General features: G+C 33.8%; 1 protein-coding gene across 4 annotated transcripts; it reads left to right on the top strand.

Moving 5' to 3' along the window:
- Positions 1 to 2,055: 2,055 nt before the first annotated feature.
- On the top strand, positions 2,056 to 13,319 carry TLR3 (toll like receptor 3). 4 transcript variants are annotated; one of them, XM_039882688.1, is made up of 7 exons: positions 2,056 to 2,101; positions 2,585 to 2,687; positions 4,581 to 4,747; positions 5,536 to 5,985; positions 7,208 to 7,399; positions 9,145 to 10,997; positions 11,241 to 13,319. In XM_039882688.1, the coding sequence occupies exons 4-7, from the start codon at positions 5,545 to 5,547 to the stop codon at positions 11,467 to 11,469; spliced, it is 2,715 nt and encodes a 904-aa protein (XP_039738622.1). In that variant the 5' UTR covers positions 2,056 to 2,101; positions 2,585 to 2,687; positions 4,581 to 4,747; positions 5,536 to 5,544; the 3' UTR covers positions 11,470 to 13,319. The 4 variants fall into 4 exon arrangements, with proteins under 4 accessions (XP_039738622.1, XP_039738624.1, XP_039738623.1 ...); XM_039882690.1 differs by lacking the exon at positions 2,056 to 2,101 and having other exon boundaries at positions 2,350 to 2,687; positions 4,581 to 4,795; XM_039882689.1 differs by lacking the exon at positions 2,056 to 2,101 and having other exon boundaries at positions 2,351 to 2,697.
- Positions 13,320 to 14,980: the final 1,661 nt, after the last annotated feature.

Raw genomic sequence — 14,980 nt, forward strand, 5'->3', positions numbered from 1 at the left:
ACATAGTCTGCTGTTTGCCACACAACTTCAGCTGCCTATATATATTGTCAGAATTGCAATGATGCAATCTTCATATCTAAAATAATTAATACACTAAACACTGTCTCGTATAGCCTTGAGCAATCTAGTATTACAGATGTTGATAATGATGATGGTCATGAAAACCATAACCAAACCTTCCTTTATAAACATTATAATGAAGTGACTAGTGATTATACACTATCTTCAATTATCAAAAAATTATTTGCCTAGCATTAAAATGGCTGTAATTGTCCTTTAAATACAATGACTAGGTGATTAAGAATTATTATTAGAAGCAGGCAGAGGACAAAGGGTCTATAGTTTAATAAATACATAAATAATAAATTACTAATTATTATCTGCTTATCAATTCCAGTGTAACTTGCTGTTTTCTCCAGCCATTCTTTTAGACTCTGTATATATTACCTTAATTAATTCTCTTAAACAAAAAAAAGTACTCCATCAGGTTGAAGAAGGAAACTATACAATTTATAAATTTTAGTAAAGTTACCATAAATTTAGTAAACTTAAGGGACTTTGACTTCTAGAATTCTGTAGATCTCTGCCGTCCTGGAAATAATGCAGCTTCGTCTTTATTTTGAGACTAGCTGATCTGTCATATTATAAAATACCAGTAAATATTAGGCTTGTTAATTTACATTTATGGACATATATCATAAATAGTTTGGATTTAATTTTCTTAAAAAGGGAAAAATGAGCTTTTTCACTGTAGCATCTATGACCATAATAGCTAAATAATTTAATGCATAATTAAGAAATGTCTCTCGAAGAGAAATTGACCTGTGTTGCATTTAGCAAGAATTGAAGACTATTAATATCTGGATATGAACTGGCATTAAGCCTAAACTGATTATTGAATTATGAGATCATCAGTAAAAAGTATTTATTGAAGGCCATAATAATGCCTAACACATTATTCCAATTTTTTTTAGTTTAAAACGACAATAGTTATTTGTTTACTCTTCTCGAATTTTGGCAGGACTTGGGGACAGCTTGTCACTGATCCATGTCACATCGGCTGGAGTGACTCAACTGGGATTGGGAAATCCACTTCCAATATGCTTTGCTCATATGAATAACAAGTTGACACTGACTGTCTTCCGGGTGTTCAGCTGGAGCTATTGGCCAGAGCCTATTCTCCTCCATGTTGCTTTGGCACAAGATTAGGCTGGGCTTCTTACCACACAGTGACTGGCTTCTAAATGGAAGAAAGTAAATCCTAAGCGAGCTTACTTTCTGTTTACTAATATCCTATTGGCCAGCTAGTCATATGACAAGTCCAGAGTTGATGTGGAAGATCATGCAACGGTCTGAATACTGAAAAAAAATCTGGTTCATTGGAGCCCAAAGTAATAGTCTATCATGGAAGAATGGCTGGAGAGTTGTAATACATAACATATACACTGTCCTGCCTTCAAGGAATGAACTGAGAAGAAACCCTGTAAATACTAGCAATGTTTTACTGCACATCCCAATGGATAGATAGAGAGGACGAGCCTTGACTCAGGACAATTGTTTGTTTATGATATTTTATTATTGATATGACAATTGAAAACTAGAAAAGTATAACCACGAGCTTAGTAACCACACCACAAATTGGTACAGTTAAGACTAGGGTCCAGGAGTGCTCATTTTGCACCCTGACACAAACTTATTTCTTGCTCTCAATTCTTCAGTCAAGTCAAGCTAGTTTCATGTTTCAATCGTTCCAGGCCATTATGTGACTTTACTTGTTTGTATAACTCATTATGTCCTTAGGCAAATCCTTGCTAGATTTCATTTTCCTCACTAGTCAAACAAGGAAGTTGGATTAGGTGATCTCTATAGTTCCTGCCAATTGTACTACATATCAGTATAGTTATAATATTATATCATATTATATCCACAATGTGTTCATTTTTTGACAAGCACGTTCCTTTAACTAGTTGGAGTCAGGAAAGCTAATTGAAAACTAATAGTGAATCTAAACTTTCTCTGGGCATATCTATTTGTTCCCTAACAGGTTCTGAATGTGGAAAATGGGATGGCATGAATTAGGCTGGCCCTTCGTTTTGCCATGGTGAGCTCTTTCTCTACTGTGAAACTTGGTTTCTTCTTTGATCAAAAGTTTGATTTCTGCATTATTTATCTTACAGTGTTGCTAAGAAGAGAAAATGAGATCAGAGAAATGGAAATATTTAGCTTTGATTAGGGACAGTTTTTTCTGTCCCTTTGACCACACACCATTCAATTCTGAGAGTTTCACATCAGATTTTGGTAAAAAGATAGAGAAATTCACCCTCAGTTAGATTAGATAGCCATTATCCTCTGAGTACTAGCTAGCCCTGCCCACACTCAGTGGTGAAGTTGCACTTTTTCATCTCTCTCTGTCGCTAAATCTGTGACCCTTTCAATGAAACCCAGGGGACTGCACCTGAAGTGGAAAAAAAGAAAAACAAGACATTTTAAGAAGCAGTTCAAAATGTCTCTTGCTGAAATTGTGGCTTATTTTCTTTGCCCTTCTTAGAATGCACCAACTATAAAAGGCTTTTTTTTCTTTTAGACTTTAGTTTCACTTTTGAGATCGCAGCAAATTTGCCACGCTTGTCTGATGAAAACGCCTGGATTTGGACTAAGGAGAAAAGGGAAGGTCACCTGTGATCAGAGTAAGTGAAGGTATATATTTTAAATTCCTGTTGGGATAGCACTTCTCACATTCGTAAAGCTAGAATGCATGTTGGTTTTAACGTACTTCGGTCTTTCTTGGATCTGCTGTTTGAAATCGAGTCAGAACCATTCAACAAAAAGAATGGAGGAAAAGGGAGGTGATATGGGTATGGGGAGAAGTGTATTATAACAGTACAAATAACAGCAACAATTTCTAATTAACATGATAAAACATTTTTATGCAGTAATTAAAACTTTTTTTGTAGTTTTCTGTACATTAGAGTAGCTACGGAAATCATTTTGTAACAGACTTTTTAAAAAATCACAACTTCGTCTTAAAGATACAAAGCCCTGTGAACTTAAAACAGCTTTTCTCTTTTTCTCAGTTTTCTTGGCTAGAGAAGAGACAGGAGCTAGCTTTTTATGATAATGTGCTTGAAAAGGAGAAACACTTCAGCTATTCCTAGGAATAAGAAGGCTTCCTTTGGACTAATAAAGGAAAAAGAAAGAAAGATGAGAACTGGAAAGAGGTTCAGATGTATAAGAGGATCAGAAATTTGCATCGGCAAATGTGGGTTAAGTCTGATGGAAATAGAGTCAGCCTTGGCTAGTACTAGTTTCAGGAAGCTGCTTCCCAACTTTCCAATATGATTTTGTATTGATGTGTGTCTGTATACAGAGTATCAGTACAAATTTACGAGGAAAAAAATGTCAAGTAAAAAAATGTAAAGTTTGCAATCCAAACTGTATAAGCCAAATTGTAACCAGTGGTAACTCTAAGTAGCCCGGCTCCAGACTCTATGTCCAAACCATGATGCAATATTGTCTGTCACTTGGACAGAGAAATATAAGCCTATACGTCCTGAGAAGTCTTTCCAAAATTGAAAGGCCAAGTGATTCTGTTTTTCATTTCTTTTCAGCTTTCTTTGTTTCTGTTATGTCTCATTCAACTACTTGTTTTCACTCTCATTCCATCCTCTAACTGTATTTTCGTTTGTCTATTTTACCGAAGCACATTCTAAAATAGCTTTTTTCATATGAGTTACATAGTTATAAACTTATTGAATCTTTGCCTATCTTAAAATACTCCCCCTCCTCCCGTTATCTTTAATTGTTCAGCTGGAAATAAAATTTTACGTTCAAAATAATTTCCCCTGAATGTTTTGAAAGCTTATTACTATTGTTTTCCAGTGGCTGATGTTGCTGAGAAAATTTTTTGTATCAATCAGATCTCTTTTTTTGGAAGTCATTGATCACATGTTTTCCTGTGAAGGTTTTAAGATTTTTTTTTAATGAATAGTCACAATTTTTAAGTTTCATAAGATTTCCTCTGTGTATTTTTCCTTTTTCACTCATTCTGCCTAGCATTTGCTGAGTCTTTTCCATCTAATAAAGTGTGTTTTTACTTCCACTCTTTAGACCAAGTAGTAGGGTGAAGTGACCCACAGACTCCTCATAATTCATGGCTTTTTTTTATTTCTTTAAAATGAAACTGAAAAACAGAGCACTTTTAAAGGAATCTGGTCTCTTTAAATGAAGATCATTTGCAGTTCAGGGAGGATACTGGTTGCTTCCTAGCCTGTGAAGACAGCACGAGTCTGTACTGCATTTCTCCGTTTAACCAAAGATTGAGTTGATAAGAAGCTTTTTGAATCTTCCTAACTGTCCATGAATTTCCTTGAATTTCAGTTATTTCACATCTTGGCTCTCTTTACCATTTCTTTCTTGTTTAATAGCTGTGATTTTTTTCCCAATATAATTAATTTTGTATAGATTTTCTTTCAAAAGTAACAAGTTACAAAATAAATAGTTATAATTATCAATTTACAAATCATGGATTATTGTACTGACTAATAAAAATGCTAATAATATTAAATGCTGCTTTATTCCAGATATTGCAAGACTTATTTCCTTTAATCTTCAAAACAAACTATGGAGAAGCTACTCTGATTATCTCCACTTACAAGATGAGGAAACTAAGGCCTGAGAAATAAATTAGCTTGCCAGAGGCTACGAAGCAGAGATTCTAGGATCAGAATTCAGAGGGCGTAATTCCAGGGTTTGTTCTCTTAATTGCTATGTTTCTCTATATCTTCCCGATTCTGCGGTAAATGTCTATTTACATAATTATAAAATCATGAATAATATTTATCAACTTTAGATTTTCTGAATTTTTTCTATACCAAGTATGTCTGACTTATCATAACTTTAGATGAATGCTAAAACTATATCTTGACGATGTCGAGCAATGTTATAGCTCACAGTTTTAGGAAATGTAAGGATGAAAGAAGTGTGTAGAAAATACAGGGATGTACATTTCCTATGTCATGAGGTGAGAAGTCAAAAGATTTTGTCTAAAGTTGGTTGATCAATAAATAGAGTTTAGGTATAGTCTTTAAAATGATAAATGTGACAATAGATTAAATTTAAAATAACTAAAGAAAAATTGTAAGATGATGAGGAAATAGTATAATTAAGTTATCTTTATAGTGGGAAGAAAATACTTAAAGTTAATAAATGGAGATATAGAAGCAGATGCATATTACTTAGGTTTGTGAAGGTGACCATGAGAATTAAAAATAGAAACTGTCAAGAGGTTACCTTGGAACACTGCAACCGGGGTGGAGATGGAGAGTGTATGTTCTATTTTGTCTTCTGTACTGTTTGAATTATTGCCATTTGATGTACTATTTGTATAATGCAGACTTGTATATCATAAGAGTTATAGTGAAAAGATCACAAATAGTCGCATTTAGTTATATATTTTATAAGGAATATTATATACCAATGCATGTGAAAGCTTGCATCACTAATGTTGTCTATTGCTTTTTTATGTTTATTTTATAGGCCAGAATCATGAGATGGAAACTGCTCTATCATATCTCTTCTCTTTTGGGACTGTTGCCCTTTTGGATACTGTGTACATCTACCAATAAATGTGCTGTGAGGCATGAAGTAGCTGACTGCAGTCATCTGAAGTTGACTCAAATACCTGACGACCTCCCAGAAAACATAACAGTGTTGGATCTTACCCATAATCAACTCAGAAAATTACCATCTGCCAATTTTACAAGATATAGCCAACTTACTGTCTTGGATGGAGGATTTAATACCATCTCAAAACTGGAGCCAGAATTGTGCCAAAAACTCCCCTTGTTGGAAATTTTGAACCTTCAAAACAATGAGCTCTCTCAGCTTTCTGATAAAACCTTTATCTTCTGTATGAATTTGGTTGAACTCAATCTAAAGTCCAACTCAATCCAGAAAATTCAAAATAATCCCTTTAAAAATTTGAAGGTAAGAGGAAAATATCATCTTTGACCAGTTTTAATCTTAATTTTAAAGAACTGCCTCTCTTGCTTTCTCCCATTTGAAACAGGACTTAGATTCAAGAGGTAGAAATCAGAGAAAAATCAGAACATCCCGCGAGGAACGCAGGAAAAAGTGCTCAAAGTGCCGAGTTAGTACTCGAAATAATGAAAAAATATCGAGTCCAAATTCTGACTTAAATAAAGTTAACACATTGATACATGGCAAATTTTTCAACTAAAAATTACCTACTCTTGATTGTAGAAGTCTCCTCACAATATTGCTTTTCCAGTGGCTAGAACTTTTTCTTTTAAGTACCTTGCTTAAATTTTAAGTCTGAAAAATGTATTTATTACTCTTAAATCTGAGATAATTATTAAGAGTTTTTCTTAAACTAAAACCGTTTTCAAAACTCTTTGTTTTCTTCATCCAGATGCCAAAAATAATATATAAATTTAAATATTCTTAGAAACATATATAAAATGATTTGCTTGCAAGGCATTTCAAATTCTTTCACGTGCCTTCTTAGATTCTGATGTGGACAAAATGTCTTTGGACACAAAGACCTCAAAATCTCGTTAATCGCTGGCAAAATGTTATTTTTATTTTTAAAACATAAATAAAAGTCTGTCCTCTTTAACAGACATCACAGAAGATTTTGCCCTAACATATATCACCTTTTCCTTACCTTTTTCTTGATTTGTAAGTTATCACATCATAAAGTGAAAAACATCCCACAACAAAACAAACAAAAATTAATTTTATATAACTATCGATCATTCTCAGTATAATTTCATGGATGACTAAGTTCTACTTGTACTGTTTAAGAAAACACCTTGTTGTTGTAGTTGTTTAGTTTCAAGGCTGATGCATGACACTATATGTTCGATAAACCACACAAATATTCTCCGCATCATAAATAAATGCTTATTATAAATAAGTGCTTGTTATGAATATTTCTTATATCGTGAATACGTAAGCTTAAGTCCTTTTATTTTGGTAGGAGAAATAAAGTGATTCATGATGTAAGAAAGCAAATTCTTGCAAAAATGGCATTTTCAATTGCAACAAAGCTTTTATTAGTCCTACTGTCAGTTTTCTGACAGTACAATATGTTAGAATGAGTTATTTATAAGATTCGTGTACATTGAAGAAAACCTTTTTTGATGGCAAGACTCTAACTTATATACATGTTTTTTTCTCCTTTCAGAATTTAATTAAATTAGACCTATCTCATAATGGCTTGTCATCTACTAAATTAGGAACTCAGCTCCAACTGGAAAATCTCCAAGAGCTTCTATTATCAAATAATAAAATTCATCTACTAAGACGTGAAGAACTTGATTTCCTTGGCAATTCGTCTTTAAAAAAATTAGAGTTGTCATCAAATCAAATCAAAGAGGTAAGAAGTAAGGTAAAATTATTCTGTTCCAACTTTAAGTGTGGGCAGTCCCTAATTATGTCACACGAATAGGAATCTAAAGTTCCCTATAGAAAGAGTTGATAACCTTTGACATGTCTTCCAAAATCCTTCACACTGACTGATTGGGCCATTGACGTCATCCTCCCAAGAAAGGGACTTTGGTAGCAATTAGAAACTGGGGCTCTACTGTCAAACGGAGTGGGTTAAAATCCCCATTCCATTTACAGACCAGTACTTTGACCTTGAAGAACTTACTTAACCTCTCTGGATCTTAATTTCCTCACTTATAGAGTGAAATTAATACTATCTATAGCACAAGACTTCTGAAAAAAATTAAAATGGTATGATAGTTAAAAGCACAGGCTTTAGAGCTGGGTTAGCTGACTCGGGGTCTGGGCTTTCTCTCTTAATAATTGTGTACTCAGGCAAATTATTCAAGTTTTCTCTGCTTGAAAATTGGCATAATAATAAGACTCTATAAGACTGTGTGATAAAGAATGTAGCACAGAGTCTGGCATGTGAGTGCTCAATAAATAATTAGCATTAGATTATTATAAAAACCTTCCTATAATGAGGTAACCTTCTCTTTTCGGATCCATGATCTTCAATTTGTTAACCATTTTCATATATAGGTATTTCTATATTTTATTCCTTTACAGGCTGAGAATAAGAAAATTGGACATCCTAAATTAGATCAAATCTTTTAAAGCTGTATTAATTTTCAGACATAAAAATAGACTGTACAAAATTACTCTGACATAATAATTAAATATTTTATGTAAACTACCCATGTTAATTTTTAAACAGCATTTTTCTTCTGTTTAGAATATTTGTTGTTAGAATTTTATAAAATATATAAATAATGAGGGGGGAAATCAAAATCATCCAAAAGCCCACAATCTAGAGACAACCAATGTTAGCCTTTGGGTAAGTTTATATCTAGCTTTTCTCCAAGTAATTAGAAAAACAACAGTAGCTGAAAGTCATAGAGTACTCAACTATATGTCAGACACTGTGACAATATCTTTATTTGTATCTGTATATGGTCTGTAACCAACTTATTCCTCTCATCATTCTACACAGGAGTAAATTGAGATGAAGAAATATTAAGGAACTTGTTCGAGGTCGTATAGGTGACGAGCTGGTGACTGAGCTGGGTTTCTGCCAGTGCTAGACCAGAGTCTATCTTATTAGCTGTGCAATATTGTGTCCCTGAGGGTGATGGTGTACCCTGCCATTAAAAAATTATATCATGGACATTCTCCATTCACTAAGTTTGAATGTCACTGTTTCAAAATGAAATCCACCCATTCGTTCCACAACCTTCACTGGGAATAGTGGTCACCCAGACAGATAGTCTGTCCCAATGGCAACTTTACGAAGTTTAATCGCAATTTACTCAGTGTAATAAAGTAAAAGTACTAGGAGTACTTAATCTAGACTGAGAAGTCAGGGAAAGCCCCGGATGAAGTGACATCTAAGCTGAGTTGTGACTGCTGAGTAGAAATTAGCCTGTGGCCAGGGGAGGTAAGGGTTTGGAGCCAGATGTGGTGTTACAGGCACAGAGTAAGGAGCTGTGCATTAGAAGGACAGAGAGAAAACCCAGAGAAGGTGGTGAGAGGGGAAGGGAGATTGATTTAAAAAATTGTGCTTAAGCTTTGCAAGGGTCATGTAAACTCTATTGTGTTTCGGTTATTAACTTCCTTTTCCCTCCCTATCTTTAGTTCTCTCCAGGGTGTTTTCATGCAATTGGAGAATTATTTGGTCTCTCTCTGAACAATGCCCAGCTGGGCCCCAGTCTCACAGAGAAGCTTTGTTTGGAACTATCAGGCACAAGTATTCAGAATCTATCCCTGAGCAACACCCAGCTTTACAGAACAAGCAATATGACTTTCATTGGACTAAACCAGACAAATCTCACCATGCTCGATCTTTCCTATAATGGCTTAAATGTGATTGGCAATGATTCCTTTGTTTGGCTTCCGCATCTAGAATATTTCTTCCTGGAGTATAATAATATAGAGCATTTGTCTTCTCATTCTTTTTATGGACTTTTCAATGTGAAATACCTGAATTTGAGAAGATCTTTTATTAAACAAAACATCTTCCTTGCTTCACTTCCCAAGATTGATAATCTTTCCTTTCGGTGGCTGAAATGTTTGGAGTATCTTAACATGGAAGATAACAACTTTCAAGGCATAAAAAGCGATATGTTCACAGGACTAATAAAGCTGAAATACTTAAGTCTGTCCAGCTCCTTCACAAGTTTGCGAACTTTAACAAATGAAACATTTGTATCACTTGCTCATTCTCCTTTACTTATACTGAACCTAACCAAAAATAAAATCTCAAAAATAGAGAGTGGTGCTTTTTCTTGGTTGGGCCACCTAAAGGTACTTGACCTTGGCCTTAACGAAATTGGGCAAGAACTCACAGGAGAGGAATGGAGAGGTCTGGAAAATATTGTTGAAATCTACCTTTCTTACAACAAATATCTACAACTGACTAGCAATTCTTTTGCCTTGGTTCCAAGCCTCCAACAACTGATGCTCCGAAGAGTGGCCCTTCAAAACCTGGATAGCTCTCCTTCACCTTTTCGCCCTCTTCATAACTTGACCATTCTGGACCTAAGCAACAACAACATAGCCAACATAAATGATGAACTGTTGGAGGGTCTCGACAAACTAGAAATTCTGGATTTGCAGCATAACAACTTAGCTCGGCTCTGGAAACATGCAAATCCTGGTGGTCCTGTTCATTTTCTAAAGGGTCTTTCTCACCTCCATGTCCTTAACTTAGAGTCTAACGGCTTTGATGAGATCCCAGCAGAGGTCTTCAAGGACTTATTTGAATTAAAGAGCATCAGTTTAGGATTGAATAATTTAAACATACTTCCACCATCTGTTTTTGATAATCAGGTCTCTCTAAAATCATTGAACCTTCAGAAGAATCTCATAACATCAGTTGAGAAGGATGTTTTTGGGTCAGTTTTCAAGAACCTAAGTAATTTAGATATGAGCTTTAATCCATTTGATTGTACATGTGAAAGCATTGCCTGGTTTGTTAATTGGATCAATAATACTCATACCAACATCTCTGAGCTATCAAGCCATTACCTCTGTAATACTCCGCCTCAATATCATGGTTGCCCAGTGATGCTTTTTGATATATCACCCTGCAAAGACAGTGCCCCCTTTGAACTCCTTTTCATGATAAATACCAGTATCTTATTGATTTTTATCTTTATTGTATTGCTAATCCATTTTGAAGGCTGGAGGATATCTTTTTATTGGAACGTTTCAGTGCATCGAATTCTTGGTTTCAAAGAAATAGACAGCCAGCCAGAGCAGTTTGAATATGCAGCATATATAATTCACGCTTATAAAGATAGAGGTTGGGTCTGGGAACACTTCTGCCCAATGGAAGAAGAAGATCAAACTCTCAGATTTTGTCTGGAAGAGAGAGACTTTCAGGCAGGTGTCCTCGAACTCGAAGCAATTGTTAATAGCATCAAAAAGAGCAGAAAAATTATTTTTGTTGTAACACGGCATCTTTTAAAAGACCCATTATGCAAAAGGTAGGTGAACATTGTGAAATTTTAAATGTATACTTGTTTGTAAATTGAGCTTTCAAATATTACTAATATTATCACTCATAATTCAAATAATCTTAAAAATAAAATTAAGAAAAAAACATAATCTAATTTTTAGTGACAGATTAAAGTAAATTCTAAGGGGAATTGTAAATTTTAGAGCTTTTGGCTGTTAAAAACTGTATATCAATATGTAACTTAATTCATACATTTTTTTTTTTAACTTAGATTCAAAGTGCACCATGCAGTTCAGCAAGCTATTGAACAAAATCTGGATTCCATTATATTGATCTTTCTTGAGGATATTCCAGATTATAAATTGAATCATGCACTCTGTTTGCGAAGAGGAATGTTTAAATCTTACTGCATCTTGAACTGGCCACTTCAGAAAGAACGGATAAATGCTTTTTATCATAAATTGCAAGTAGCACTTGGATCCAGAAATTCAGTACATTAAATTTATTTAAAGACTAAATTGGGAGGGGGAAGGTAGATGAGGGAAAATTTTTTAATAATTTCTTCAATTAAAAAAAATAATTAAAAGAAAAAGACTAAATTAACCAAGGAGCAACTTCCCTAATTTAAAAAGTGTCAAGATAAATTTAACTTAAAAACATTGTAAATCTGTTTATTCATATTTATAGATGAGAGTATTAGATCACAATTCTCTCTCTTCTGTGGAAATGTATCTCCTTATTTCAAGCCTTTTCTTACCAATTGACTTAATATGGCCAAAAATAAACAATAGGAATATACTGTACTAAGAAATGTACACAACTGGTTACTGAGGCCAATGAAAACTTAAGAAAGTTTAAAAATATTCTTCATTTAAGAAAAGTTAGTTATGTAAGGGTTTGTGATAGTTACATTTGGGTTTTTTGCATTCACTCATATTACAATAAAAAATAATTGTTTTAATAGGTACAATACTATTTCAGTTGTAAAAGAGTATATTCCCATATTTTCAAGTTTAATTACAACATTTTTTCAATCGTAAAGCTTATATTTTTGTGGTGACTATCACAGTGTTACTTCTGTTAAATGTTAAATACCATTTTAATATATAGACTCAAGAGCAGAAAGCATTTGTAATTCATTTTAATTACTTAATAAAATAACTAGCTTAATAAATACTTATGTCTTCCTGATAGTTGGATTTCTACTATGAGAAGTGTTAAAAGAAACAATTCTCATACTTAAAAGTATTGCAGAAAGGCTCACTTCATGAAGATTAATTGGTAGCTTGGCTTTGTGGATTCAAAATATTGTCCTCTCCTTGTCACAGACTCAGAAGATAACCCTGGCCAAATCACTTGATCCCACTGGCATTCTTTGACTCATGGTCTTGAAAATTATAATGATAAACAAAATCTTAGATATTCCCATATAATAGTGATGATGATCATGGTATAATACCTTCACATAGAACATATTATCATACCACAAAATAATATGCTATGTATAAATTAGTCCTTATGACTATTTTAAGTTTTATTTTTGTTTAACAACAAAAAGACTTTAATTTTTGGAAATAGACAAGAATGGCTTTTTTTTTTTTTCCACTAAAAATGATGATCTTTATTACTGGCTTCCATCATATAAATCTTCGCCTCAAGAATGGCTTTTTAAAACCTGTATAGTTCTGGCATTTGAATATAATGGAGAGTTGAAATTATAAAGCTGAGTTAATTTCTATGCTTAAAGCACTCATTTGTTTAATTTAGGGAGCATTTGCAATGCCGCATATTGGAACTGTAATTTAAATAGTTCACTAATCTCAGGACTAAATTGACATAAAAATTATATATCTGGAAAAATTAATATCCAAAGAACTGCTGGTCCTAAAGGAGCCTACAGTCTCCCAACAATGTGAACGTATGGAGGACTCATTTTCCCTTTCACATTATACACAACACTTACGTGAGTCACTTGCTTTATAACTTTTTGTTAAGATTTGTTTCTACCTGTGAAACGATCCTGTTTTATTTTGGCATCATAAAATAAAAATCATAACTACTTTTTTTCTTGATGCACATTGTATGTTATGTATCAGTGTTCTCACCTTCATTAAAATATTTCTAAATTAATCATTAATATAAATTAATCAATATATCAATATATCAGGAAGTAACTGTTTTCATTCTTTTTTGTATTTGCTTATGAGATAGTTGATCAAATGGCTTCAACTTAAATTAAGTTAAAACGTACTTTTTAAAAAAATTGCTTAATATTTAAGAGGTCAGGATACACAAGGGATGACATATGTAACTGAAAAGAAGTAAAACTAATAAAAAGCGTAAGCCTTGACTTGTGTTTGACCTACAGAGGAAGCAACAGTCTGCACTTCTGCAGGCTGTCCTTTATAATTATTCTCAGGAGTCCTTTTATCTTGGATTCAAGACAAAAAGAGTTCAGAAAAGGATGTTTGTCTGACCTATTTAATTTCCACCAGTGAATTGACTTGTTTGGGTGCTTTCAGGGTGCCATCACGTAATCTGTTCACTCCAACTCTTTCTTATTTTTTACTTTCAAACCAAAACCCAGCTGAATTAACATTATTGAGTTTAAAATAAATCTAAGTATTTAGATTTTACCTGAAAATGACACCTTTTAGATTGAAATAAATAGTAGAGACAATCAATTTGTTGATGAGGGGCATTTTAATGCTATTTACTTAACAATGTCGAATTATTCAAATGTCTACCTTAGATTATCTGTAAAAGAGATTCAATAGTAAGTGACCATTAGAAAATGTGAAGATGCTCCAAATCAAGTACTTAAAAAATATTTCTCGTGTTCTATAGAAACGGAAAGTAGAAGAGTGGTTGTCTGGGCTCAGGGGCCAGAGAGGGGAATAATTTCAAGTGGGCGCAAGAGATCTTTTGGGGGTGATGAATATGTTCTAAAATTGGGTTGTGCTAATGATTGTATAACTATGTTAGTTTACTAAAAATTATTGAATCATATACATAAAACAATTTTATGGTATATAAATTATATGTTAATAAAGCTGTTAAAAATATAGTATTCATAGAGAAGCTGTGTGTGCCTAGCTCTGTGCTAAACCCTGCGCTTTACAAAGAATATGAGGTACATTGCAGAAAATGAGGCAATAAGAGTTAGGGTAGGAAGGGATTCTCAAATATAGACCTGGACAAGGAAGAGGATCAGACCTTTTAAATGTGGGTAGGATTTTGGTGAGTGAGGTGGGAGATGGCAGAATGAATACAATGATGGAAGGTAGGGAAGAGAGACATAAATTTGGTTTTGAGAGAGTAGGGATGTTGCAGAAGATGAAACCATGTTGCAGAGAGCATGACAGGGGTATTTAGATTTAAGCAGTAAGGTACTTTGAAATTGGAACTTTACGGGTTTCAATAGGTAAAACCAGAAATTATAATAGAATTCTCTCTCGGGACCTATGACTTAGATTTATGTGACAACTAGTTGAATAGAAGAGCATAACTTATAACTTCACAGTCCAAAGAGCCAGGCTTATTCTCACATAACAGAAGAGGATTTGAAGCACTAATTTTTTTCTATAAATACACAAATTTGTATTACAATAACAAAGCATGACCACCAATTGGCCATTGGTTACTAATTACACTACTTGGTTGGTATTAGCCATTCTTAGCTGTTGCAACTCTTTAGCCTTGATCCATCTTCCTGTTCAAGAAAGAAACTGGTTCTGTTATGTGACTTTTCTCCTCACCAGTTTAGCGAACAACCTGTTGAATATATAGGGCAAGAATCCCTTGTACTTTTCAATGATGGAAAAGTCAGTTCTCTGTGAGAATTTCTGGGCAGCCATTTTTGAATTCTTAGCTCCTTTTTATCTTGTTTGTTCCTTAGGAAACAGATTCTGGGATGGAGATTTACATGCAGTAGGTTTGGAGGAGTGCTCTGATAAAAAGAGAGAGAAATAAGCTGGGCTGGGAAGAGAAAGAATGATGAACTATGATGCA

This window comes from Pteropus medius, unplaced genomic scaffold (assembly GCF_902729225.1).
Source record: "Pteropus medius unplaced genomic scaffold, Ma_sr-lr_union100, whole genome shotgun sequence".
In the NCBI taxonomy this organism is placed as follows: domain Eukaryota; kingdom Metazoa; phylum Chordata; class Mammalia; order Chiroptera; family Pteropodidae; genus Pteropus; species Pteropus medius.

Coding starts and splice junctions, on each gene's coding strand:
- TLR3 (XM_039882688.1), top strand. CDS start 5,545: ATGAGATGGAAACTGCTCTATCATATCTCTTCTCTTTTGGGACTGTTG. Junction 5,986..7,207: donor ATCCCTTTAAAAATTTGAAG/GTAAGAGGAAAA, acceptor TTCTCCTTTCAG/AATTTAATTAAATTAGACCT. Junction 10,998..11,240: donor AAAGACCCATTATGCAAAAG/GTAGGTGAACAT, acceptor TTTTTAACTTAG/ATTCAAAGTGCACCATGCAG.